Source organism: Molossus molossus, unplaced genomic scaffold (genome assembly GCF_014108415.1).
Source record: "Molossus molossus isolate mMolMol1 unplaced genomic scaffold, mMolMol1.p scaffold_m16_p_8, whole genome shotgun sequence".
Lineage (NCBI taxonomy): Eukaryota > Metazoa > Chordata > Mammalia > Chiroptera > Molossidae > Molossus > Molossus molossus.
Window position 1 is genome coordinate 24,363,517 of NW_023425402.1, and position 27,869 is coordinate 24,391,385.

The following is a 27,869-nucleotide window of genomic DNA, read 5'->3' on the forward strand; positions in this document are numbered from 1 at the left end:
CACTAAGGGCACATACCTTGGTTGCAGTTTGTCCCCAGCCCTGGTTGGTCATGAGTGTGGCAGCCACTCGATATGTCCCTTTCACGTCGATGTTTCTCTCTCTCTCTCTCCCTCCCGCTCTATCTGAACAAAAAATGAAAAAATGTCCTCGGGTGAGGATAAAAAAAAAAAAGATAATATAGTGTCTTGGCCAGTGTGGCTCAGTTGGTTGGGCGTCATCCCATGCACAGAAAGATCGCCCAGTTCACTTTCTTGTCAGGGCATATGCCCAGGTTGTAGGCTTGATCCCTGGTCAGGGTGTATGCTGGAGGCAGCCAATCGATGTTTCTCTCTCACACTGCTTTTTCTCTCTTTCAAATCAATAAAAACACATAAAAAAAAAAAAAAAGATAATACAGTAAACCTCTCATATCATTTCTACCCCTAACAAGTACCCTATTTATGAGAAGGGAGATGTAATTGTTATTGAACATAGGTATTGTCAAACTTCCTATATAGAATGTTATATTATGCCATTTTAACCTCACAACAATATTAGTGTTGAGACATTATCACAGAATTGCAAATATAGGCTGGTTATGTCTTGGTTTGCCCAAAATAGTTACATTTTATGTAACTATTGTAAAATTGTCCTAAAGTAAAATTACTAATAGTGCCCCTGCCCCCTTTTCATACTTGTGAATGTCCCAGTTTGTGTGAGAAATTCTATGGTCATAAATGGAGCTCAGAGAGATCAAGAGTCTGCCTTGGGTCACTTAGCTAATGAGCAGCAGAGGGTTGGGAACACCATGCCAGTACTCTGGGACCTACAACCCACGTTTCTCTACCGTACTGCAAACACAGTTAGTTACTTCTACCCTTATATTGCTCTCTAGCTTATTCTTCCAATCTAAGACAAAAATGACAAAAACTGACTTTCTGACATCTGCCTTCAGTTATTCTGTTAAGTCATGTATTTCTATAGAGTAAAAATGAAAAGAAATGATTAAAATAAAATATAAAAATATTGAGGAAGCAGTAGATATTTGTTTGATATGCATGTTTTTACACATAGCATTTGGCCTGTTATTTATGTTATGATGAAGATAATTTAAAATGCAATTGCTTCTGAAAGTCAAGCTGTGACTTCAATGATAAAACATTGGTTATTGATCTTTTCAATGACAGTATACCTTGTATGTAGAGGAGGTTCATGACTTACTCTGGTGGGCAGAGCCTGAAAGTAAAGAGCTTAAAGCTTTTAAAAATAAACCTTTTATGTTTGAGCCATTTTAATAACACATTTTGACTTAGTTTTCATCATTGTTAAAACTGAAAGTACAAATGACATTCTTATCAGTAGGATATGATGAAGGCTTCTTCAGGGCATTCTTCATATGTAAATTTGTCTGAAACATAAAATACGGTGTTATTGTTTCCCCTTATAGTTTTAATAAAGTGCATATAAGTCATATTATATCAGCAGTTATATTGGAAATAAATATTACTTTCTCATGTTATTTTATGAAATTATGATATAAACTAAAGATGCTAGTATCACTCTCTCTATTTACAAATAACATTTTATATACTGCATTCTGGGCCAGAATTTGTTTTTCTTATGAGGCATATAGAACTGATTCACTATGGGCTCTGGCAAGTGGCTCAGCATTAGAGTGTCAGCCTGCAGACCAATGAGTTGTGGGTTCAATTCTGGTCAAGGGCATGTAGCTCGGTTGTGGTTCATCCCCGGCCCTGGTCGGGGTCATGTGGCAGGCAACCAGTTTATGTGTCCCTCTCACATCAATGTTTCTCTTTTTTCCTCTCTCCCATTCTATCTGAAGATAAATAGAAAAATATACTTGGGTGAGGATTTAAAAAAAAAAGCCTGGACAGTGTGGCTCAGTGGTTGAGTGTCAACCCATGTATCAAGAGGTTGCTGGTTCGATTCCTACTCAGGGCACATGCCCAGGCTGTGGGCCAAATCCCCAGTAGGGGTATGCAAGAGGCAGCCAATCGGTGTTCTCTCTCACTGATGTTTCTATCTCTCCCTCTCCCTTCCTCTCTCCCTAAAATCAATAAATAAAAATAAAAATAAAAAAGAAAGAAATGATTCACTATGGAATCTCTGAGTACTAGGATTAAATACTGTGTTTTATCCCCAGCTGTTTGCCCCACACTTTATTAGTACCTCCTTGGACATGTTTTGAGGTCTTCTAGTTAAATCTTCATCCACTTGTTCTATTCAGATTCTTGTGCTGTTGAATTTGTTATTCGTGAACTGTTGGCACAAGTGGGTTTACAGTTGGTAGACCAGTAATAAATGTATCTCCCTCTTTCTTCCTCCCCCCTCCTCCCTCCTTCCTTCCTTCCTTCCTTCCTTCCTTCCTTCCTTCCTTCCTTCCTTCCTTCCTTCCTTCCTTCCTTCCTCCCTCCCTCCCCTCCCTCCCCTCCCCTCCCCTCCCCTCCCTCCCCTCCCCTTCCTTCAGAGAACATCTGCTAATATTCATCTATTTTACTCTGCTCTCCTCCCAGCCCAGATCATGAATAGTATTTTATTTAGTAACTTTATGGAAATGTTTTTGTTTGTCTCATCAAAATACCTCAAATATTACATACATCAAATATTACAGCAGAAAGAACTCTCTATAGGACCGTCTGGTTCCAAGGTTCACGCTGTTAATGGGATGGTTTTGTGCAAGGGCTTCTGTGGCCAAAGCAACATGAGAAACTGTGGCAAAACCAAGCTTGAAAGGCCTTTCGACTGTGAGACTCCCCCAAAGGAGTATATGGAATATGCCGATTCTTACATTTGTTTGACCACGGAATCCCTTGATCACTATTCATCTTGTGAGGCTGATCTTTTAAACAAGGCACATTGGGTAACACTGATCTAGAACCTTGTTTTGTAAACAAACTGCCCCTGAGAAGTTACTCAAGACTGCAAAGCTAGTTGGTGAAAATCTGAGACCAGAACCTGTGTTGTCTGCTGCTGACCTGGATGCTTGGACATTCCCTAGCTTTGAGCATCCTGCTCATGAGGAGCTCTGAAATTGGCATCACCCTTTAGAGCTGTCCCTAATTGGAATGAGAGTGCCAGGCCTGTACATGGATGGATGCACCAAGTAGCCATTGGATGCAGGCTGTCCCTAAGAAGGGGGGTGAGTTTAGGCAAGGAGCAGCTCAGAGAATACTGACAACTGAGCATGGCCACAACACTTCCAGCAGCTGGAGAGTGAACAGTCCCTTAGCTTAAAGGAACAGAGGATTGGTCAGAGCATCCACCACAGGAGGTGAAGTAGAAGTAGGGAAACTAGTTAAGAGGAAGCGATTCAGAAAAGAGGTGATGGTAGGTTCTGCAACTAGGATGTTAGAAATAGAAGTAGGAAGATATATTCATTTTCTGGATTTATTTTGAAAGAAGAGCCAGCAAGATAGGCTGATATATCGATGGGGGATTATGGGAGATCAAGAAATAAACAACCTAAGTCCATTATTTTTGCTCTAAGTCACAAGAGATAGGTACAACTCTATAGTGAAATCAGAAAAAAATTGGGGTGGGGTGGGGAACAGTTTCAGGAGAAAGACAAATAATTCAGTTTCAGATATCTATGAGATAGCCAAGTGAAGATAGTTGGATACACGAGTGTATTATCCAGGGAAGCCATCCAGGCTGGGTAATTAAATTTGGAACTCATTGGTTTATAAGTGCTATTTAAAGCTACGGGACTGAATGAGATTATCCAAGGAGTGACTCCTGGGCAATTTCAAAGCTTAAGGGCAAGATGGCACAAAGCAGGCAGAGAAGGGATGTCCAGGGTATAGGAAGGGGGCCAAGAGGAAGTAAATGGTATGACAGAAACCAGGTTAAGAAAATGATTCAATAAAGGGAGAGTGACCACCAGACACTATTCCTGATGAATAATGTTTTGTTTTGTTTTTTTTTTCATTTTCATTTTTTCTGTTTCCCTTTCAAATTCTACTATGCTTAAGGCCTATTCATTTCTTCTGAATATCTAATTATGTCTAACAATCTCACTTAGGTGCTAGATATTTTTCCCCAGTATTTGTAAACTTCAGGTTTATTTGAATTAAGGAGGGTTACTAGAATTCTTTTAACTCGGATGATATATCCCAAAGAGAGGAGAATCTATAAGCCATAATCACAGGAGTAGAAGCAATCGAGATGAGGCCGATACGGATGCCCAATACAGATGAGGCCAAACTTAGGCTGCAATAGAATCTCATGCCTTTTTGATGAGAGGTCAGAACTCATTTAAAATATCACATACTCAATTCTAAGTCTGTGAATTGGGATGACCCTGATTGAGATTTGTGGAATCACCTATTACCCTGGAGATAGGGATCCAAACTCCTGGTGATTCACATCTTCAAAGGAAAAACACCACTCAGGACTAAGACAGAGTAAGTCCCACTGTTGGTCACTGGAAACAGGGAACACTGGCTAAGAGTGAAATATCCCTGGGAATGGCCCAAGATCATTTTGCCATGCAGCCTATATTTAGCATATCATCTTGGACTAGTTTCTACATCACTCACCACTTGTGTAACTTGTGAAGGTGTCTCATTCATGAGACTGTCACCCATGTTGAGGAAAGGGTCCAAGTCTTCTTTATCCTGATGTCTCCCAGAGCTTTAGAATAGTGCCTAGCACTCAATAGTTGTTTATTAAGGTAAATAAATGGGCTTTCTATTACCTTCGCTTATCAAGCACAGGGCACAAAGAACAGACAAATGGACACTCGAGTAGTCTTGGCAGCTCGATCTATTTAATTACATGTTTCTTGGCAAACTTGTGGACTAATCTATTTTTTCAAAAATTTGTTTTCTTTGTCAGGAAGAGAGACTATTTGTTCTGTATTATTTATTTAAAAAGCAATATCTTAAGAGCCTTTTGGCCGGAAGGTGTTGCAGTAATATCTGTTTAGTAAGAAGGGTGAAGGATGCTTTACTTCAGCCATCGGCGATGCCAGATTTTAAAGAGAATTCTGGATTATATTTGTCTGTTGTAAATTTTGAGAAACTATTTTCTTTTGAAAAAAGATTATTCAACAGAGCAATTTGTGCTCCTTAGTTGAAGAGAGATCATTAAACGTTTATAAAATACTTCAGGGTCTTGGGCAGACACTAGGTGACCTTTTAGTACACAGAAAAGTGGCTGTAATTAGAGAATAGACCCCAACCCCCTCCATCCTGTATAAGTAACTTTTGTTCTTCATCATCCAAGACTGGGGCGTGTGTGTGTGTGTGTGTGTGTGCATGCGCCTGTGTTTTTTGACCAGGTGCCATCATTTTCTATTCATATGAAGATGGTTTCTATAGAAATTATCCTAAATACATGTGTTTTTTTTTTGAGGCTATATGTAGTTACTACCCAGATGGCTGATGCATACTGTTATAATAAATGACTATTATGTTTTTTAAAGTAAAAATTATGACTTCTATCTATATAACAGTCTATAACACCAACAGTTATTAATTAATAAAACAATGGAAAGAAAATGATTAGCAAAAAGTTGCCAATAAGACAGAGAAAACAGCAAAATACAAAGTGGGGCAAAAGTAGGTTTACAGTTGTTTGTATGGAAAAATAATACAATAATTAATACATAATAATACAAGAATAAACTGTTTCACATACTCGCAACTGTAAACCTACTTTTGACCCACCCTGTGATTGATTAATTTATTTGGTTTTCATGATGTAAATGATTCAAGGAAAAACTTAAGTGGGGCAAAAAATAAGGGCTGAAATATTTCCTCTCCCAAATGTGATTGTGCCAACATGCTATTTCTTTCTTTCTGGGGAGGGGATGAGAGAAGATCAGAGGGTGAAGGACAGAACAAGCTACTGGAGAACTTTGTAGTTGTTTGTACCCACTTAGAATAAACTGATGAGTCACTGACAAAGGATGGGACTGTTACTTTCCACTGGGGAGCCATACACTAGAACTTTGAGATGAATGGTCTCTAGAGTTTGTTAATACTACCCTTTGATGTTTGGATTTATATATACATATAATACTAATTATATGTATAATAGATAATATATAAAAAAGAATATATATTCTTTCTTTGTATTCACACTGATTAAATGCAAACGTCTTAATTCAAGATCTTTGATGATCAAGACTTAACCTGTGTTTCTAGTCTTATTCTCCTTAATTCTCATTTATGTAATTTACCAATCAGACTAACAACAGCACCAACAGGTGTAACATATATTAAGCATTTGCTGGCACAGAGTTAAGGGCTTTACATGCTGAGTTTAACTGTTATTCTCACAAGAACTCCGAAAGAAGTACTGTTCTTATCCACACATCACAGGTGAGAGGATGGAGACTTTGGGAGGATGAATAACTTACCCAGGTCCCGTACCAGTACACAACGGACTCCAGGGTCCTGGCTTTTCAAGGACATCTGCAGTTCTGATAGGTGCCTTCACTCAGGCTCTCCTCTCTTCCTGAAGTGCATTATTCTTCTCCGTTTTCACAGCTCCCCATTCCCCCATCTACCCAAGTGCAGCGCAAATGCCACTTTCTCCTTGAATTCTTCCAGGAGGCTGTGCTATCACCAGGCTGGAAAATTCCTCTAAGTCTTCACCACTCCTAGTGTCACAGGCCAGCAACAGGGCATCAGTGAAAATGCAGAATCCGAGGCTCCACTCCAGATGTCCTCAATCAGAAACTGCATTTTAATAAGATCTTCGGGGGTTTATGGGCAAAGTTTGAGAACTGCAACATGAGACTTTACTTTTTTGCTTTATGCCTCTGTTATTTGTATACCTGTTATATATTCTTAATCAGACTGTAAACTCTTTGTGGGGGGGGTATTATGTACTCTTAAATATATATAACATAGAAAAGGTGCATGATGTTTGGTGATGTAACAGAACTTATATTTTAAAATTTAGATAATTTTCTAGGTGAAAAAGTACTGTGTTGTTTGGGATATTTTCCCCCAGTGTGCTAACAGAATCACTTTGACAATTAATGTACTTGTAATTTTTCCACAAATTCAGGCTTTTGATAACACTAAAACTGTTAAGGGGCATAATCTAAAACCTCAATTTTTTTCCCGTATCCTTTGGTCTATAACCTGCTCTTGGGATACAACATCTTTCATTGCTAAAGTACAAATATAGATATTACAGATTTGGAGATAAATCAGTACTTAGAAAAGAGAAATACCGAAAGCTTAAGATTCCAGTTTCATGTGTGAAGTTTTGAGATTTGTTTGTCTGCATCCAGGACACTCATTGTTCTGCAAACCTTGGAATGAAATTTTGTTTAGACAAATGCTTGATTCCAAGCTTTATTTTATAGCTAATTTGTTGACTAGCAAAACCTCAGTCACTGCAGATGCTTTTATATCATTGCTCGCTATTTATATGCCAAGGATCAATAATCCAAGTTATTTATTTATTCTTTAAATGATCACTGTATGCTTTCTAGCTTTTTATTTAGACACAGTGTTTGCATACATTTGTACGTCTAAATGTTCTCAGGAAGTGTGACCAACTGATCACGGAGACTGGCAGATGCTCGGGCCCTTCAATCAGCTTCTTGTTGCTGTACAATCTGGCGTCTCTGATTTTTGCAGACGATGTCATTGGAGTACATGCATGGAAAGAGGGCAAACACGTATCGGTGGCTCTCTTCTTCCTTCTGCGGGCTACACTTCAGCAGTTAGTATGACCTCTCATGAAGTGCCAAATGTAAAAACTGTCTATGCATAAATCTACTCTTTGGAGCTGACAAAATCTTTCAATTCAGGGAGGATTACCTCTTTTTAGAATTCTTTTTCTCCTGCGTGAGTGTGTGTGCTGTTTCAGTGAGAGGCTCCCTTCCCACCTCATCATTGCTGTGCTCACTCCCTTCCGTGATGAATCAACGCTTCCAGAATAGGGGCTTCCTAGTGACTGCCGGAACTATTACTTCCCAATGAGCTCGTGCATCTTACCGGGGAGCGTTCAGACCACACCCCAGGTAAAGGAAGTCTTTCCTTAATGCTTTCAAGAACTTTTAAAGGCTGTGCACTGTGGTATTTGCTGCAAGAGGGCTTGAGGGAGAGCTGCCTGGGTGTAGATAAATTCGTGTTTCAAAGAGAAATGTTATCTGCAGTTTCTGCAAAGGCAGAACCACCGACTGGGGAACCAAAGAAAATGCTCAGGACTGCCCTTGGCATAGTGCCAATGCCAAGACACCCTGGAACGGCTCTTTTCAACAGGACGCTAGTGGCCATCTGTTTGTGAGAACACTGGAAGAGGAGAACTTTTAGGGAAATAGGAGAAAGGAAGGCAGGGCACTGGCTCCGGGAAACTGAGCAAAGGAGCAGTTTGCCTTCCTAGCCGGAGGGAAAACAAGTTCTTCAATTATTTGGCAGTCTGGTGAGAAGGTGACAGTCTCAGAACTTTCAGAGTACTTGAAACCATTTAGGAAAAGATTTTAATCCTATCAGCCCTAATTTCTATTATTAAAATAGTTTTCCCGAGGACAGGAACGGAGATGGAGATGTGATTTTAAACAGCATTGACAACTGAAAGTGTTAATTGGCATTTAACATATGCAGTGGTATTAACATGCATCTGTTTCTGCTTTGTGTGGAAAATGATTTTTCATCACCATAGCAATTCATTCCTGGGCTCCATTGGAACTTGGCCATAGTATGAGGTAAATCGCAATTATTATTATTTTTCTTTCCCGAAGAAGGAATTCAGCAGTCTACCGGCTAACATGTGGTTCTTCGTCTAAACGTAGCTGGTGTAATTTCAAGTCCTTTTCCAACTGAAATTTCGTACAAAAAAATAATGTGTACATCCTTGGTAAGATAAGAGGACACTAGACAAAGGCAGAGAAAAGAGCCCCATGCTAACATTTTATTCCCAGCTGAAAAGCAAATACCAAACCATTGTCCTTTTTGTGGTCGCTCTTCTGAGGAATGTGTGTGGACAGGAATTTATCCCTGATCTTGTTCTCTAACGGTAACCCAGGAAGACGAATGTGTCTTTAGTCCTATTCGATTTTCCTTTTCTATGTTATTCTTGAATGACATCATGTATTAGCTCAACTAAAATGGAGAAAAAAAATTATTCTTCTGCAACGTGCGAAGAAATTTTATGTAGGATGTGGATACTTCTTTAAGAAAATATAACAAAGTAGAAGGAAATACCTTTGCTTCTTTTCAGTTGCTTTTACTGTCAACATGTGGTTATGTTCAGCCATTCCTTGGAGGGTATTGTTGTAAAAGCACGCCTTATTCATGGAAGCATCCGTTTTCATTCACACTGGTGGAGATCTGTTTGTATTTTATAGAGCTTTAAGTAGTATTGAATTATACAGATTGTGCAAGGCTTTTAGAGAAGTAACTTTTCATTATTTTTCATGCTTTAGAAGGCAAAACCACGGACTCTTAATAATGGTTATATGCATTTCATAACAGTGGGGTGCTTATACTGAAGAGTTTGCTACATTAGTATTTAAATTTCATTTGGAAGGAACCTAAAATAGACCTATGGTTATGTGGGGGATAAGGGAAGCCTACAGAACGTGGGGACAAAGTCACATTGTCACCTGTTCTTTGACTTCTAAATGAAAGTCTGTGATGAACTATCTGAACTCCCCCCAGTCATTTCCTTGCTAAAACCACTCTCCATCCGTCACGATATTGATGAAATTAGTCACATAAAGAAATCTTCCTGGAAAATAATTGATGCAGAAAGTGTGTTTATTATTCATTGCTGATAAGATTAGTGGCCTTTCCAAGTCTCACAAAGGATCTAATGTTTCTTCCTACAAAGGAAAGCATTGATTTATTATTTTCTGATGATAAGCTGAAACCTGGGAATTATAACATGACTGCAATCATGGAATAATGACAAATATCTTTCAAGGTTGAAAAAAAGGCTAAGAAAGAAAAGTTGGCCCAGAAGGGATTGTCTGTGTATTTTACACCCCCTAAGGAATATGCATTGTTTTTATAAAGCATAGATTTTTTTTTTTTAGTTATCAGAAAGCTATATATACTCTATAGTAAGTGGCCCAATATTGGTTCATTAGGCCTGTAACTTCAGCAAAATCTCCTACATGGAAATCCAGTCCTCTTTGTTTGATTTCATGATCACAAAGAAAATATTCAATTAATAATCTAGTGTCTCAGGTATCCTGTTCCAGGTAACTTCTGACCTCAGGCTCACCTTGAACCCCCATGTTCTCCATCGTTCTCGCCAGCCCAGTCTTTCTGTCACCCAGGCTATCTTTTGTTTTCATGAGGGCCCTGGTAACATTCTTGTCTCCTGATTCCTTTACCTTCACAATTTCAGTGTCCTTCCTGCTTCTTCATCTTCAACTCCGTCTCAAGGCTAAAGCTTGGATCTTATAATCATCTAGAATTACTGTACTTGTAAACCTTAAACTCTCACAACCATACTATGACCCCAAGCCTTTTCCCCAAATACTTACCATGCTGTCAAATCTGTTTTTGAGGCACAGGACTCCTAGTCCCTTGATCTGAGGTCCCTCTTCTTTACCTGTGTAAACTGAACCTATCTATGATGGATCACTTAGTTTATTCTCATCAGTACTCTCAATTTCCTTACACACACAACATCCGTCCACTAAAACCACCTCCATATGTCAGTTCTGCGAATGCTACAATTCACTTTTTCTGTTCCTTTGATAGGCAGTTGAGCATTCCTGGGGAGAGTACAAAAAACTAAGCAAATTGCTTCACTACACATTCATAGATTTACATTTGGGCGGGGCCCTCAGTATAGTCCGTCAATCCTTTTCTTTGTTTATGGTAGGTCCTCTATCCTACTGCTGTCAATGATGTTCCAGGCTTTCCTACTTTCCTTGAAACCCCGTGCTATCGTTACTTGTTCTTCCTTTGCTGTTTAAAGGTAGAGTCTGGAGGGTTCAACCTTGGACCTCTTCTTTTTCTATGTGTGGTGATTTTATCTACTGTGATTTTAAATACTACGTATACATTAACAACCCTAATAATTTTATTTCCAGCACAGACTTTCTCTAAACTTAACTCCTTTATATACCTTTCCACTTGGATGTATTTTTCAAATTTGATCTTTATTCTTTTTTTTTACCTAATTTTTATTTTATTTTTTCCTATGATTTAAAAAAAAAAATTAATTTTTGTTACAGATGCTTGTCCCCTTTCCCCCATTGACACCCTCCTCCCGAACCCCCTTCCCAGTGTTGTTGTCTATGTCTATTGGTTATGCTTATATCCATAAGTTCTTTGGTTTATTTCTTCCTCCCCTCATCCCCTCCTCTGAGGTCAGAGACATGGAAGTAGGGTTCAGACTGATCTTTATTTTCAAAGTAGCTTCACCTATTGTTTTCCTCATCTAGTGAATAATAACTTATGTTTCAAAAAAGTATTCACATCAAAAATTGTGTACTTGCTTTGACTCTTGTCTATCTCTTATATATTTAATTTTCAGTAAATTCTAGGATTTTCCTTTAAAATATAGCCAGAAGTTTAACACTTTCTGATCCCTATTATTGCAGCAATGCAAGTGCAAACTACCATTTTCTCTCTCATCTCTCTCATGGGTTATTTTAATAGCCTTATAGCCAGTCTTTGTAGCTTATAACTATTGGAAATGCTATATATTTTACAGATGTATTTTTTTATGCTGTTCAGTTCACTAGAATGTAAATTCCATTTGGGTAGAGATTTTTGTTCACTGTGATATCCCCAACCCTTACAGTGGTACCTCACATTTAGTAGGCATTTAATAAGACTCTGTTTAATAAATGAAGGTAAGTGTAAGGAAATGTTCAAGTGAGGGTTGTTTTTGGTAGGAGCACAGTATCAGGACTGAAGGTCATACAAAAGGACAAATATGTAGGTGAATGAGTGGATGTGGTGATGGGGACCTTAAAAGTTCTTCTCTGACTGCTTTGGTTGTCTCAGTAAAATGAGAAACAAAGTCATCCGCTCAGAGTGAGACTAGGGAAGAAGGTGTTTGGGGTTTGAAGAAAGAAGAATAGATGAGAGTTTTCTAGGCAAATGGAAGACTGGGCTATGGAACTATAGTATGATTATAGAGCAGCATTGAAGGTCCTTCCCGAGGCTCAGAGTCATAAATTTGAAGTGAAACTAGTGAGCACAGAATAGTTTTTCATAACTACATTTACCTTTCTAATGCAGGAGTAAAGGCCACGGGGTTTAGATTTAGTGAGGACTGTGATGATGGGAGAGAAGGTAAGACATGTGAGAGGTATATATGGGAGTAATTGTGGTATATGCAATCATTTGGTCAACACAAGCTGGTTAAAAAAAAGAAGTATGGAAAAACCTAATGTTGGAAAGATAGTAGATTTTCATTCTGGTGGAGTCTAAGAAGTGCTGGAATTAAAAACCTGGAGTGAGCAGTATAGGATAAAAAGGAGTGGCCAGGGAATGAAAAAAACAACAACAAATTTTGGAAAGACTGTGGCTTTTGGTCTAGGCTAGGAATGTAAGTGGCAAGAAGAGTAGAGGTCAAGGCAACACAATACGAGAAAAATTACCCATGGAATATAACATTATGAAAAGCATAGTGTAAGAGGGAGTGGACTGAGCCAGAAACTAAATCTTCAAAGAAAAAAGGGTTTGATTTGGGTATGGACAGATGACTGTGACAAGGAGAGGGTGGTTTGTGGTCTGACCGATGACGTGAGATTCAGAGCTGGACGTTTTTAGGTAAGAAGAAGGAAGAATGGTCTGCAAGGAGTAAAAAGGAGTAAGGAGCACACCTATTCCACGCCCAGGACCAGTGTGAGAGGAAACAGCTACCACTGAGAGAGCTTCTTGAAAGGGGAAGTCCTTCTGAGGGAAGCACGGTTAGGTAGAGCTAGAACATTTAGGGAAGAGGTTAAGAATATGGAGGATTTTGTGATGGCTGAATGAGTTCTAGACAGTGTGCAGGAAAAATGTTTCAAGAGTTGGAGCATGGTGCAAGGTGGGAATAAAAATCGGGTTGTGCATAGCATATAGAGATTGAGGGATGATTCAGAGGCCTGGATTTCTTCTCACAGAGACAGACATGATCTGAGTTAAAAGCCATGTTGAGATAAGGTCCAAGTTGCCCAAGGCACAGAAGGTTGGTACAGCTTGAAGAGCGAGGGGAGTAGGGATCTTTCCAGAGCATATCATGTATTTTGTGCCAGAGGCATGGAGACAGGAAAGGGGCAGTACTCCGACTAGATGGGTTTGCTTTTGTCAAGACTTTGACGATATTAAAACTGATTTCCCCATACCTTCCTGCTTCTCCTACTCCATCAGATTCATGTGCTTTTCTTTATCTTGGTTTATTTTTTCTGGGTTCCAAAAGGAGGCCCATGTTCCTTTTCTTGTTTCCGTAACTTACTCTGCCTGCTCCTTCCAAGACTTTGCTCTGCTTTCATTCCCTCCTAGTTCCTTCCTTTAGTTTACAGACATGTTCAAGTCTATCCCATTGCAGACCTACAGGCACCTCTTTGATTCTACTCCCCTGTCTCACAACTCGTAACCTTTCTCCTTCTCATTCAAACTTCAAAAGAGAAATCTATAGCACCATTGTCTCTTTCTCGCTTTTCATTTAGTCCTTAGTCAATTGCTCTTGCCTTTTTGTCCTGGTCTCTAGTCTTGTGTCTTTCAAAACCAGAATTATCTATCTAAAATTCTAATGGGTCTGTGTCATTTCCCAATCTGTAGTGTGTTAATGGTTCTCTATTGGCACCAGGCAGCACAAAGGGAAAGCTTGATCCACACCCCACTGCTGCTTTTTCTCCATGCTTTCTCTCAGCTGATTTTCTCAGCCTGGGACATCCTTGTCTTCCTCCTCACTGGGACTTAAATTTCAGGTGCTTGCCTGGCTGGTGTGGCTCAGTGGTTGAACATCGACCTATGCACCAGGAGGTCGCCAGTTTGATTCCTGATCAGGGCACATGCCTGGTTGTGGGCCCAATCCCCAGTTGGGACATGCAGTAGGTGGCCAGTTGAGGTCCTCTCTCATCAATGTTTCTATCTCTCTGTCCCTTTCCCTTCCTCTCTCTCTAAAAATCAATAAAGAAAAAAAAAATAAATTAGTTTCAGGTGCTTTTTTTCCAGAGCTTCCTAGGTTGGGTAGATAGGTACCCCTCGTTACTTTTCCCTTAGTATTCTGTGCATACCCATTTCTACTTGTGAGTGGCCCATTGACTGTTTCCTATTCATTGTTGTATCCCTAGCTCCTGATTGCCTGCCACATAGAAAATACTTCACAAATTTCTTTCTGAGTGAATAAAGAATGAATGAAAGGGAAAATATATCCTTTAGCAGACATTCACATCCTGATATCTAGAAAAGCATACTTCCTATTTTAAATCCATATTTAGCATTCTCATTAATGATAAATGTTAAAAGTTTCTTGCATGCTTGATGATTATGAATCAAACTGAACCTACTAACCCAGGGCTAAATGGATACAAGTCCATTTTGAAACAGACCAGAAGCTATGTTTGTGATGAACCCACCAAGGCAGAGATGCCCAACTTGCCACCTGTTTTATTGTCATCCCCTACAGCAAGGTCTTCCTGATACACTATAACTATTTTTATAGCTGTTTTCTTTGGCAACCATACACACGATCACAGGACAATAGGCAACCTATCCAATAAATGAGATAAATATCCTGGTGTATAGAGAAAAAGTCAAGATAAACTTTTGACAGGACTAAAAGTCTAATTTATTGCATGTCTCATAGGTCTCTTCTGGTGATTCTGAAGCCAAACCTCTGATCTTCACATTTGTCCCCACTGTCAGAAGACTACCAACCCACTCTGAGTTGGCAGACACCTCTAAATTCCTTGTTAAAATTCCTGAGGAACCAAGTGATAAGAATCCAGAAACTGTAAATAGGGTAGGATTATTTTTATTCCTTTTTTATATCAAGCAATTAACATTACATTATCCAAAACAATGACTTAAAATTTTGTGTGAATGTTTATTTCCTCTGCTTCAAGTGAGATGACTATAACATTTAAGGTTGACTAAAAATATAATTATGTAGCAGGAGCTTAAATGTTATCTAATCTCAGGTTCTCTCTAATGCATTATTCTCAACCTTCTAAATTGATCCCCGATTGTTAGCCTCCTGCCACCTCCCCTTCTCACAAATGCATCTTAAAATAATAATAATAATAAAAAATTAAGTTTAAATTTGTTTTGAAAGAAAATACAAGTTAAAACAGCAAGGTGCTATTATTGTATACGTAATAAACTGGCAATATTAAAAAAGTATAATACTCAATGTTGGGGCCATTGTGGAGATGCATGCTCACATTTTGCTGCTAGTTTTGTGAATACGTACAATTTTGGTGGAAAACCTTTATCCACTATCATAAAACTGTTCATAGCCTTTCAATAACCCAACTCTTGGAAATATATTCCAAAAAATAGGACAAAAGAAGAGAAATGTTATGTAGACAAATAATTAGTGAAAAATGAAAACAATATACCAGAAAAGTTAAGAATATGATAATACCTCATCTTGACAAAGTTATAATTATAGTGATTATGTAATTCCATGGAAAATGTTAACCTTATAATATTACATGACAAAAATAGGTTATAAAATTATATTTATACCCTGATTATACCTATCTAAAAGAAGACCCTGACTGAAAATGAAATCAAAACAAAATGAACAAAAACCTGAAAATGACTTGTGCTAGCATAATGACATTGTGGGTAAAAAAACCCCATTCTCTTTAAACTATGTTTTAATAATATCTTATTTTAAATGAAATGTGATTGGGGGGAACTTTGTGGTATTCTTGAGTCAACTGGAAGGGCATAAAATAATCTGATTTACTCTGTTTATTTGAAAACATATTATCTAGCAAGTAGTAATATATCTGGGATTCTGGGATTTTCAATGCTGTCTTATTTCAAAGACCACTGGGGCCAAATTATTTTAGAGAAATCTTGAATACTACATATGGCACTTCTGGGAAGTTTCTTTCTAATAGTACTCAACTACATATAATCTATTCATGAAGTCCTTTGTTACTAAATGCTATGATTGTATGAGACTGTAGATATATGAACCAATTTTGTTTGGATGATGATATTCATCGATGATTGAAATGATACACACATAACTACATTGTTAAAATAAAATTGAAGTCTTTTCTTTCTGGTTTTTTTTTAAATGGTCTAGTATTATAATCAAACGGGGTAAATGATCCCTCATTCTTTCTATATTTTATAACTACGTACTGAACACGTTATGTGCTAGGTGCTGTGGATTCTGACTAATAAAGTCAACTCATAACTTATTTGTCATTGGGAATGCAGACAATGCAAGAACTGAAAAGTATATAATAAATTCTTGGATAGTGATAAATGCTGTTCAAAATACAGCAAAGAAATATAGAATGATAGACTAAGAGGGAACGGAGTTATTTTAGAATATTAGTAATGTTTTTATATACTAGTTTAACTTTTGGTAAGGTTTTTACTTATTCTATTACTTTTCATAATAAGAAATTTGTCGTTGAATACTTCTATTTTTAATTTAAACTCCCTTCCAATTTGGGTTTTTTTGTTACTATATAGGATTGAGTTAATATGTAAAATGACTGTTATCAGAGAAATTCTAATCAGAGGTAATATGTGTCAACTATGTCATCATCAACTTAAAAGCGTGAAATGGGTATATAAAGTCAACACCTTAGCTTATTACCCCTAATTAATAGTTTGACTTCTAGTCTGTTTTCACACACACAAAACACATACATACACATTATTATACATTAAATTGATGACCATAGTTGAAATTATTTTAATTAGCATCTTTTGGATTTTGAAATAATTTTAAACAAAGAAAAGTTTAATAGAAAAATAGCAATCATAGTATGGTTATGAAAACCAAGAAAAACAATATTGGGCCTTTTAAACATAGTCTTAGCATACATATCTACTATCATTTTAGAAGTGTTTTGGTAGTGTTTTGGTAGTATGGTAAAGCTGTCTTACACCTGGCCTTATAAACCTTCTATATATTCATAGAAAATCAGATGGAAAAAGATATTGAAGTACAAATCCAAATTAAATAACAGTAAAAAGTATTTTGTGCTAAAAATATGTATTTTTTTTTGGGGGGGTGTGGCTTATTCACTAGTTCTTCCCAATTAGCCTAGATTTTTTCATCTGACTGTGCATTTTGTTCCAATTTTATGTTTTGTCTCAGACTTTTAGAGAGATTTATGTGATTTTAGAACCATTTAATGGGATTTCCTTTCTCCCACGGTTTATACAGGTTTTTCTTGACCATTAAGTAAATCTTTGAGCAGTCTCCCTTTGTTTCAAAAATGTCTTCATGGAAAACATTGCTTTCCTCCTCTCTTTTTACAAAGCCCTCTCATGATTTATTTGAAGGCTTGTTTGTTGATGTTGATTCTGACTCCTACATTGTTTGAGTTTGGACCAGGACAAACAGGTGGGCTAGTAAAAGTAAACCATTAACTTCAACCTGATCTCTCTTCAGCCAACCTGATTTTTAAATATGTTTTCAGAAAATTTTGTCCTTAAGCAGGTTAAACTTCTAAGTACACGCGCAAAAAAGAAGCATGTATCAAACCAATGTCAATGCTTTTATGTATTTGCATTTATTGCAGTCTAACTTCAATGAGTACTTGACCTTGAAGGCTGGAAGCCAACAGGAGAGAGACGGAGGGACATTGACTTACCCTTCAGAGGTCAGCGGGAAGATTTCACAAGTAAGAGAATTTAAAGCAAACGAACCTCGAGGAATGCAGCAAAGTGGCCTCTTCAAAGCTGAATATGTCTTTATTGTGGACTCTGAAGGGGAAGAGGAAGCTACAAGCAGAAAAAGTGAACCAAGCCCCTCAGTGGGCATGGGCACCGCAGCTCCTCGGCCCACATCTCTACCAATCTCCTCCAGTCTGGGCTCCGATGTGGTGCGTCCCAAAACACGGGCAACAACCCTCCAGGCCCCATCGCATCCTGAAATGCCTCATGGGATGGCTTCTCAGCAAAAGCATGGGCAGGTAGGATTTTCTTCTTATAAGAAAAACAACATTGTTTATATACCTTTGTTCTAGGCTGTCTGTAAAAAAATGTTACCTCTTCCTTTTGAACAATTCTTAGGAAGGTTGAAAATGGGAATTTCTTGGGAGAGAGTGCTTGGTGAGCTGGGTGTTTCAAGAGACACATCACAAACAGGAGAAGCATCTGGTGAGAAGACATCAGTTGGATTTTAGATATAAACACGTTGCTTTTAAAGTAGGAAAAAAGTGGTAAAAGGGTACAATAGGAAATAAAAGGGTGTAAGGAAAATAATTCCTCTCTGTGTTTCTTAAGGGAAATATCTGCTGTGGTCCTGGCGGCTTCCAGGGTGAGACAGGCCTCAGTGAAATGGAGAGATGGTCTCATTCCAAAACTTAGCAGCAAGGTTGAATGGTTTCTTTAAGGTGGCCAGCCTTTGGTACAATTGGCGAAGATTTATGTCTGTGATGGCAAGCAAGAAATGTCAAGGAAAGAAAGTCAGAAAGAGATTTTGAAGAGAAAAATAGGAAGATTTTGCCATTGATTGTCTATTTGTTGTAATGAAATGATAAGGTGACTATAATAAGGTGTAGGTAGAATGTCAGGAATGCAGAGGCTGGCTTTAGAGTAGATAGCGGATGGGGAGTTGCCCTTGACAGTGAGCAAGAGTCAATACCAAGATGTCCTGTTTAGGATCTACCAGACCAGGCATTTGCAAGCATCCCGACGTAGTAGGGAGAACATTTTCATTGGTGAGTTGACCTTTTGGTGCTACTAGACTGCAAAACTGCAGAGAGGCATCTTATTTTTGGTGCCATTCCATCTTTATTTCTGCAGACTTCACTGCCTTTATGATGTTGAATTTGTATCTTCTTCTGGCATCTAGTATACTCATGCTGCCTTTCAGTGATAGAAGACTCTCACTGGACTATCCATACCCAGCTCTACTGGGCTAAAACATTCGTTTCTTCTTGAAGTTTATTCTCAGCTAGGTATTAGAAATTTTATAATCACATAATTAAACATACTATTCTCAGTAAGTGGTGATAGGCTTAAACATTTTTTTCTTGCCTCAGGAAAGATGATGGAATAACCAAGTAGGAGATGTGGGGTTTCTATTGTCAGTGGAGGGTAGTTTGATGGGGACCATTTGAAGAACATGCTGACATGATGATACCAGATATAAATAAAGAAAAATATTCTCAACGAAGCAATTTTTAAAAAATTTACCCCTTTCCCCAATGGATATATGTCTTCTCAAGTTGGTAATTTATTTTGTTTTCATGTGACTAAATATGTAGAGGTCAAACTGGAGCCTAAACATATACTTTGGAATCTTTTTGCCAACATAGGTTAGTTAGGAGGTTATAGTTCATGTTATCAGAGCTCCTCCAAATGAAAAGGCCTTAGGTTACCTAATTCATTCGTAGAGGCTGAAAATGATGATTACTACTAATGGAGGATTACTGGATCCTAAAATGTTTGGGAATAGCCATTGTTCCTATTTCCATTTTCTTTAATAATTCATTTTAGTGATGAGCAGTAGGTCATCATAAAATAAAAATCAGATGAATTAAAAATAACATGACTTTTTCCCCACAAATTTAAACTAAAGAGAAGTGACCAGAACATGAAAGAAGCCATTCTGAGAAGTTTAATACAGTTTGTATAGAAGGTTAATATAAAAGGTCTAAAGAGTATCCTGTGATTAGATTACTTGATGCCAACAACATCAATTTTTCAATTAGAAATGTAGTTAAGTGATTTTCTGTTCAGCCTGGTAGAAATGAACCCATGTATAGAATTGTCTATAAATTAACCCTATTAATCAATCATAATAATTTATTAAACTATTCCTAAAAAAAAAGTCTTTAGTTCTCAGTTTGGACTTTAACCTTTTCATAACCCAACCTAAACGTCATTTTCTGATCACATCTTGTACTTCCTTTCTTCAGCTCTCCTAAATTATCAGCAAGGTTCACACTTTATACCTTTTCATCCCTGGGCCCTTGATTCTTCTGTACAAAATGCTTCTTTCTTCCCCAGACCCAAGGCTATTTTGGCCTAGGCTACTTGATACTCTTAAGTTCAGCTCAAGTAGCATCTTTTCCTAGAGAAATTCCCTTTGAAGATGGGTTAGTTTTTCTTTTTAATCTTTGTCATTTTTGTTATAGTTTTGTAGCCTGTATAGAAAACTTTCAATGCAATGCCTTTTGACTTGGTTACAATAATTGATTTTATCTTTCTTCCCTAGATTGAGAACAGCTTGAAGTCAGTCTGTCTCCTGTTTATTTCCGTATCCAAAGCACTTAGTGCAGTGTCTTGAACATAGGTGAAGTTCAATAAGTTTCTTTTCTTTTCCATGAAAAGAAAAATATTTAGAAGTTTACATCCTTGAAGTTCTTCCTCAGATACTGACTTCTTCATGAAGTCTGCTTTGGTTCTTTCAGTGCAAGCAACTCTCCTTCAATTTAATTCTGATAACTTTTTTTTATGAATATTTTTATTACAATTCTATTACAGCATGTATTATAACTATTTGGATTCTTGCCTTATCTTCCCTAGTAGACAGTAAAGTCTTTACAGATAAAGACCCTGTGAAATCCATTTCTATTAAACATTTTGTTCCCTATAGTGGTTACTGTATTATCTTGAACATAGTCAGTATAAATATTGGGTAGAGTATATTTTTGTTCTAAATGCTTTTGTTGCAGTGGTATGTAGAATTTAAAATTTAAAGTATAAGTCAAAAGTAAAAATGCTATGTAAGCAGTTAAATTAAAATCCTCATAAATAAAATTCAGAAAAAAAAGTAATGTTTTCGAATGTTGGTGTAAAGGTGTAAGAATTTTCTTACCCAGGGATAGTATTAGAGTTCAATGAGAGATGAATATACACATACAAACACAGAGTGATCTGTCCGAGAGACATATGATACAATCTGGAGTTAAGGTAATGATTGTGGGAATAAAAAGACACACTTATGGGGTAGAGTTAACTGGATTATAATTGATAATATATGAGAAAAACCAACAATGCATGAAACTTATAACCAAGGAAATTAGATGAATGTCGGACTAGTTGGGGAAAGAATAACAGGTCTTGGGAAAGGAATGGAAGAGGTAAGATATCTCAGAGGACTTTGAGATGCCTTGGTAGCATAGCATGACGATATCTAAAAGAAAGGTGGGAGTATGAATCTGGAACACAGTAGAGAGACGGGAGACTGGAGGTATTTTCTGCATAAATTAAAGCAATGAGAATGGAGATATTTTCTCATGGAAAGAATGCAGGACAAGAAGACATAAGATACAAGCCAGGAAACAGTAAAACGTAAAGGGCCTGTCAAAGAAGAGAAGCCACTGAAAGAGACTGAGAAGGGACCAAAGAAGCTGGAGAGAGGGGTTCATGCAATGAAAGCTAAGCATCTTTCAACAAAAAGAGTAGTCTACGAACAAGGTCAAATAACTAAATATGTAATATTTAATTAAATTAATTGATTTTTCAAAAGGTAGTTCAGTCATATCAATTTGGGAATGCAAAATAATAACTGATGATGTTTGTGATAATAATAATAATATAATAATAAATAATAACTTTCTGGAAGTATGACATAGTTTGAGTACTGACCGAGGGTTATCAAACATGAAGCACACTAGTTCTCCTATTTTTATGCTGAGAGGTCTTGTGGAGAACAAAACTTTCCTTTACAACATTGTACTTTCATATTTTCTAGCTGCCTTCCCAGGTTTTCGTATTGTACATTAGCAACTAATTCTGCCAAGTGGGACAGCCAGGTTAATATATGATGCTGCTTGACTAGGGAAGAAGGTCACGTTGGGAGATTCAAGAGGCCCAGATGAAAGCCAAGGGAAGGATCAAAGGCATTTTGTGGACATAGCTGGATATGAAACACTAGGAGACCCTGTGGGGAGTGTAAGGCAGGAAGGGAACCTCTCTCCTCAGTGAGTATTAGCAGAACCAGAAGATGTGTAGGGATGAGGCCAGTCATGTGGGGTCTGACCTGGTCACAGTCTCAATTTGGAATGTGGGAGTCCTTTCACTCTCCCAGGTCAGCCCCTAGAGCCTTGTCCCCATTACCTACTTGGAGCCCCATCTCCTCTGTGTTCGTGCCTGCTCTGGGAGAGGTGGGATGACGTTCCCTAACATCTGACCAGTTCAGCTTTGGAACAGGTACCTGGTGCCTCTTATTAAAATATTATATTATTTATTAAAATAATATAAAATTTAATATAATATAAAATAATATAAATGTAATGCAAGAAAAATAAAATATGAAACAAAGTTCAATAAAACAAGCCCTCAACCCTGGCTGGTTTGGCTTAACGGTTAGAGCGTTAGCCCATGGACCAAAGGGTCATAGGTTCAATTCCCAGTCAAGGGCACGTGCCTGGGTTGCAGGTTCAATCCCTGGCCCCATCTCTCTCACATCGATGTTTCTCTCTCTCTCTCCCTCCCTTCCACTCTATCTAAAAGAATCAATAGACAAATATCCTCTAGTAAGGATAAACAAACAAAAACATTTTTTAAAATAAATAAAACAGGCCCTCAAAGCTTTTTAAATCTGGAAGTTAGGAGGTTATTTGGTGACTTTAAGGAGAACAGTGGGAGTGGGGTGATAGGGGCACAAATAAAATTGAGAAGTGAATCGGTGATGAGGAAAGGAAAGCCATGCTTTGGGGGGGTCACCTGGGAAAACAAAAATGAGACGGGCAACTTCCTGGCCATGTTCTTCTGAGTAACCACTTGTAATCATAAACCTTAGTTTCCTCATTTGTAAAATGGGTGATGATATCAACCTTTCTTATGAAGATCAAATGAGATTACATATTTTATATATATAATGAGATTGTATATACTTACTTATTTATATTTATACATAAACTGTTCATAACAGTTCCTGGCCCATGATAAGTTCTCAATAACTGATTTACTATATTTATGAAGTCTAAGAAGGCAGCATGTTTTGGGGTACAGGGTAAGGAACATGTGAAGAGGGAGAGGTTTTATATATTGGTTCAATTGTAGCTTGTATGTACGAACTGAGGAGAGACATGGAAAATAAGATCAGAAGAACTGGCTGAGGTCAAATAAAGGAGATTCTTACATAAAGTATTGGAAAATTTAGACATCAGCTCACATGTTTTTTAAGTGCCTATATTTCATGGATCCATGGAAAAGGGATATAACAAATTACTTGGATAGGACGTTGGACATAGAAATCTGTATGCTCCTGAGGCTTCAGTGTTATAATGAAATGCCCTGTTCATACCAACATATTGTATGAGAATAGCCTTTAGATGTCTCTATTACTCCAGTATATTTGTGAGCCTCACTGTGACACTTGTAGGTACTTAGAAAGTATCTGATGAGTGAATAAATGAATGATCCTTTTTTTCACATGCCCCTGTGATGTAAATAGGGAATAGATAGCCTTATATGAACTGTCTTAACCCATAGCTCAGAGAAGACTTTCATAGAGTATACAAGAGAGCCTAGGACTCCTGCCTCATAATTGAGCTCTTGCTCCCTATTTTGCTTATTAAAACAAATCATCCACACATAGCTTTTGGCTTTAGGGAGTTAGAGATTGAAGACTTTGAAGAAAAGTGAGTAGGTTAAACTTCTGTGTTAGATTCTGCTAACTGCTGGGAGAACTAACTTAGAAGGACAGAAGTAGTTCCTGAAAAATGGCATTTCTATTTAGAGGCCAGAAAGGAATGTGCACATTACCATCATCTGGATGACTCTAGTTCATGCAGAGCAGAACTATGTATGGCCAGACAGGGGAAAAAGAAACAGAAAGAGAATCTGGCTTGCTCAAGGAGGTGAGAGGCGATCGATCCATCTAGTAACTCAGATTCTGGGTGGGCCCTCTTGATCATATAACAGCCTTGAGGCAATTAATGAGGATTAAAAATGTAGAAGCCCTCATTTTTTTCAGTTGTTATATACATTCCTGACCAAGTGATTTTTAAAAATATATTTATTTTTGAATTTAAGTATAGTTGGCATACAATGTTATATTAGAGTCAGATGTATAATATAGGGATTCAACCTTACAATGTGATCACCACACTAAAGTCTAGTCATCTTGCAAGTATTTCACCATAATATTGAATATATTCTCCTTCACCTTTGAATAAAATTATCAGGGGTGATTTCATATTTTTTAACCACCTTTCTCTAGTGATCTTCCCACTGCTACCTCCCCGTTTCCCTTCTTGATTAATGTGAGGATATGATTCTGTCCTCTTAACCTTTTTGCCATAATCTGTGGTGAGTGAGACTAGACACACTTAGAAGACTTTTCTGACTCAGGGAGGCCCCAGGCTGTGCTCTGATGCTGGCAGAATCCCTGCCTGGTGGCTTGTTGCTTCCTCTTGCTGAAACCTCATTTGTATCATTAGCTCAAGGGACAGAGGAAGTGTATTTATGGAACATCAAGTTGCTCTGACAATTCCAGCAGAAAGATGAAGCTTTTAGAATGGGCGGTCTCCTGACTTGACGTCAGAACCTCATTTTTTCCTCTCTGGTGAGGTAAAGCTGATTTGGCTATCAGAGTCGCTGTCTCCATCTCCTACTCACCCTCACTCTCTGGGACAATCTCTGAGGGAGTGAAGAGGCCTTCTTAAGGAGACACTATGTCCCTGCTCTGTGTACTTTTGTTTCTATATTTACAGGTCACTTCTTCATTTTTGCAGGAAGGCAATAGGCCATGCACTAGACACTAGGGTAATAAACTTTAAAAGGCATAGTGCCTACTTTCAAGGAACTTGAAAACAGATGCTCTCGAACAGAATGACAATGAAAGGTAACTTGTTCAAGGACAGTGGGAAATGTAGAAATGTAGAGGAGGACACCTGAATCAGCCTTGAACCTCAGGAAAGGCTCACATTGTATGAGCTGACATGTAAAGAATAAGTACCAGTTTTTCTGGGCAAACAAGCAGTGCCTAGGCCTTTCTGGGAATGGGCAGATAAGTACCAACATGTAAGAAGAAGACAGTGAAAGAAGAGGACTGAGTGTTGAAATAGAGGCCACAGATAAAGCAGTTTTGAAAAGGAGGGAGAGATCAGAAGTGTCAGATTTTAGAGAGAAATCAGAAAAGATAAGGGATTCAAGTGCCTGCTGGGTTCAGGAAATGATAAATCACTGTAGACATTGGTGATAACAGTGTCTGTGGAAGAGGAGGCGTGTGGAACTGCTAAGAAGCCAGTGGGAAGTGTATTAGTTTTCCATTGTTACATAACAGATCTCCACACATTTAGTGGCTTAAAAAATATGTTTATTTATTCTATTTATTTTCTCTGCTACTTTGCTCTCTAACCTTTTGACTCACTTTTAAAGAACTCACTTGGTTAGGTCTTACCTACACAGGATAATCTGTTTGATTAACTTCAAGTCACCTGATTAGGAACTTTAGTTACATGTGCAAAATTCCTTCAGCTCTGCCAGGTTCTATTAGTTGAAAGCAAGTTGTACTTCCAAGTACTCAAAAGGAGGGGATTATATAAGAGCGGGATTCTGGGAAGTCACTGTAGGGCGTGTTGGCCATCAATACGGTGATTGCATGGTACACATGTAACTGCCCAAACAATATGGGCCTGTAACTGTGGGAAAGACAGGATCCACAAAGATCTTACTGTGTGTGTTTGCACACATTTCTAGTTAGTTTTTGCTACTTAACAAACCATGCTGAAATTCAGTGTTTGTAAACAACAGCCTTCTATTTAGCTCAGAAATTTGCCAGTCAATAATTTGGCCAGTTTCAGCCAGGTGGTTCTGCAGGTCTGGGTGAGGCTTAGCTGATCTTTACTGTGGCTCATTTATATTGATTGCGATTAACTGCTGGGTTGGTTGGTAGGTGGTTAGCTGTCTGGTGGCTCATTGGCTGAGATGTGGTCTTGCATTTTCCAGCAGACTAGCCTGGGCTCACATTATGGCAATGTTCTGCACTCAGCAAACCAGTAAGCTCCAATGCATGCTGCTTTTCTAGCCACTGCTTCTCATATCACATTTGCCAATGTTCCACTGGGAAAACAAATTATATGACCAGTTGAGATAAAGGTGTGAAAAAAGGACTTTGAGAGCTAGTGGGAAAAAAAAGGGTAAATACATAGCATACAAGGATAACTGATGAAATGTAATCCCTTAGAAGACAGGAACTTCTGTGATTCAGTGTACATGGAGAAAATTTACCTTTTAAAAAGTGAAAAGTCATATTTTTTCTAGAATAAAGGAAAGAAAATGAAGGTAGATATAACAAAAATTGGATTTTCCTGGTAATCTCAGTTTTTCTTGGAGAAATGGAATCTAGGTTGTCTGTCGAATACGAGAGATTGGTGGGAAAAGGGTTTGTGGTGAGTGTTAACTTTCTGGAAGATATGTTGTTCAGAACAGGAGAGAAAGCTGGGGCCAAAACAAAAAAAAAATTTAAAAAAATGCAACCAACAAAAATGCTGAGATGTTTAGGGCCCAGCTGAGACTGCAGACCTTACATTTATGATGACACCAATCAATAATGTCTCACCCATCTGCTGTATGAATTAGAGAATGGTGATCTTTCTGCATAAGTACAAGGGAGTTCAGCCCCACTCTCAGCTGGTGCACTTGCACAGAACAAGTCTATAAATTAAGTTCAGCAGCCCTGCCAATCAACAGCGCTGTGTTCCATTTTTTAGTACCAGCTGAAGTAGACTGGGTCTAGAACCATCATGGTAGTTAGTGGGAATGATTTAAGAATGAAGATTTGCCAAGTGGATTGCTAAAGGAACAAGATGGCTAGAATGTTGACAATACTGATAAGAAAGTTGAGATTAAACAAAATATTATTAAAAATTAAACAAAGTAAAACCTAAAAATGCAAAATAGCAGGGGATAAGGGAGATGAGGTTAGATATCAAGAGAGGACTCTGTCATAAAGGAAAGATTTTTTAGTTCATGGTAGACACAGAGAAATTATTGATGACATCTTGAGCATATATATATATATATATATATATATACACATATATATATATTTAATCTTTTATTTTTAAAAAAATCTTTATTGTTGAATGTATTACAGATGTTCCTCATTTCCCCCCATTGACTCCTCCTCCCCCCTCCCTCCCCCCTCCTGCCTTTTCCCACACTATTGTCTGTGTCCATTGGTTATGCATATAAGTTCTTTGGTTTATTTCTTCCCACCCCCCAACCCCTTTCCCTTTGAGGTTTGTCAGTCTAGCAATGAATTCATACTTCTTAATCCCTTCACCTTTTTCACCCATTCCCCCAACACCCCTCCCATCTGGCAACGAACAAAATGTTCTCTGTATCCATGAGAATGTTTCTGTTCTGCCTGTTCATTTTGTTTGTAGATTCCATTGTCGATAGATATGTATTCATTGCATTTTGTTTGTTCATATATCTTATCTTTTTCCTCAAAAAGACCCTTCATCATTTTATATAATAACGGTTTGGTGGTGATGAACTCCTTTAACTTTTTCTTGTCTGGGAAACTCTTTATATGGCCATCGATTCTAAAGGACAGCTTTGCAGGATAGAGTAATCTTGGTTGTAGGTTCTTGTTTTTCATCACTCTAAATATTTCTTGTCACTTCCTTCTGGCCTGCAAAGTTTCTTTTGAGAAATCAGCTGACAGCCTTATGGGAATTCCCTTGTAGGTAACTAGCTGCCTTTCTCTTGCTGCTTTTAAGATTCTCTCTTTGTCTTAAAACTTTTGCATTTTGATGATGATGTGTCTTGGTGTGTGCCTCTTGGGGTTCATCTTGTTTGGGACTCTCTGTGCTTCCTGGACTTGTATG

The 27,869-nt window shown here is 37.9% G+C and overlaps 1 protein-coding gene across 3 annotated transcripts in view; it reads left to right on the forward strand.

Moving 5' to 3' along the window:
- LOC118621157 (muscular LMNA interacting protein) overlaps positions 1-27,869 on the forward strand; it is a 251,384-nt gene that overhangs the window by 95,127 nt on the left and 128,388 nt on the right. For all 3 annotated transcript variants that reach the window (XM_036248472.1, XM_036248473.1, XM_036248474.1), the window contains exon 2: positions 17,649-18,041. In XM_036248472.1, the coding sequence (XP_036104365.1) occupies positions 17,649-18,041 (393 nt within the window). The remainder of the gene's footprint in view (positions 1-17,648; positions 18,042-27,869) is intronic.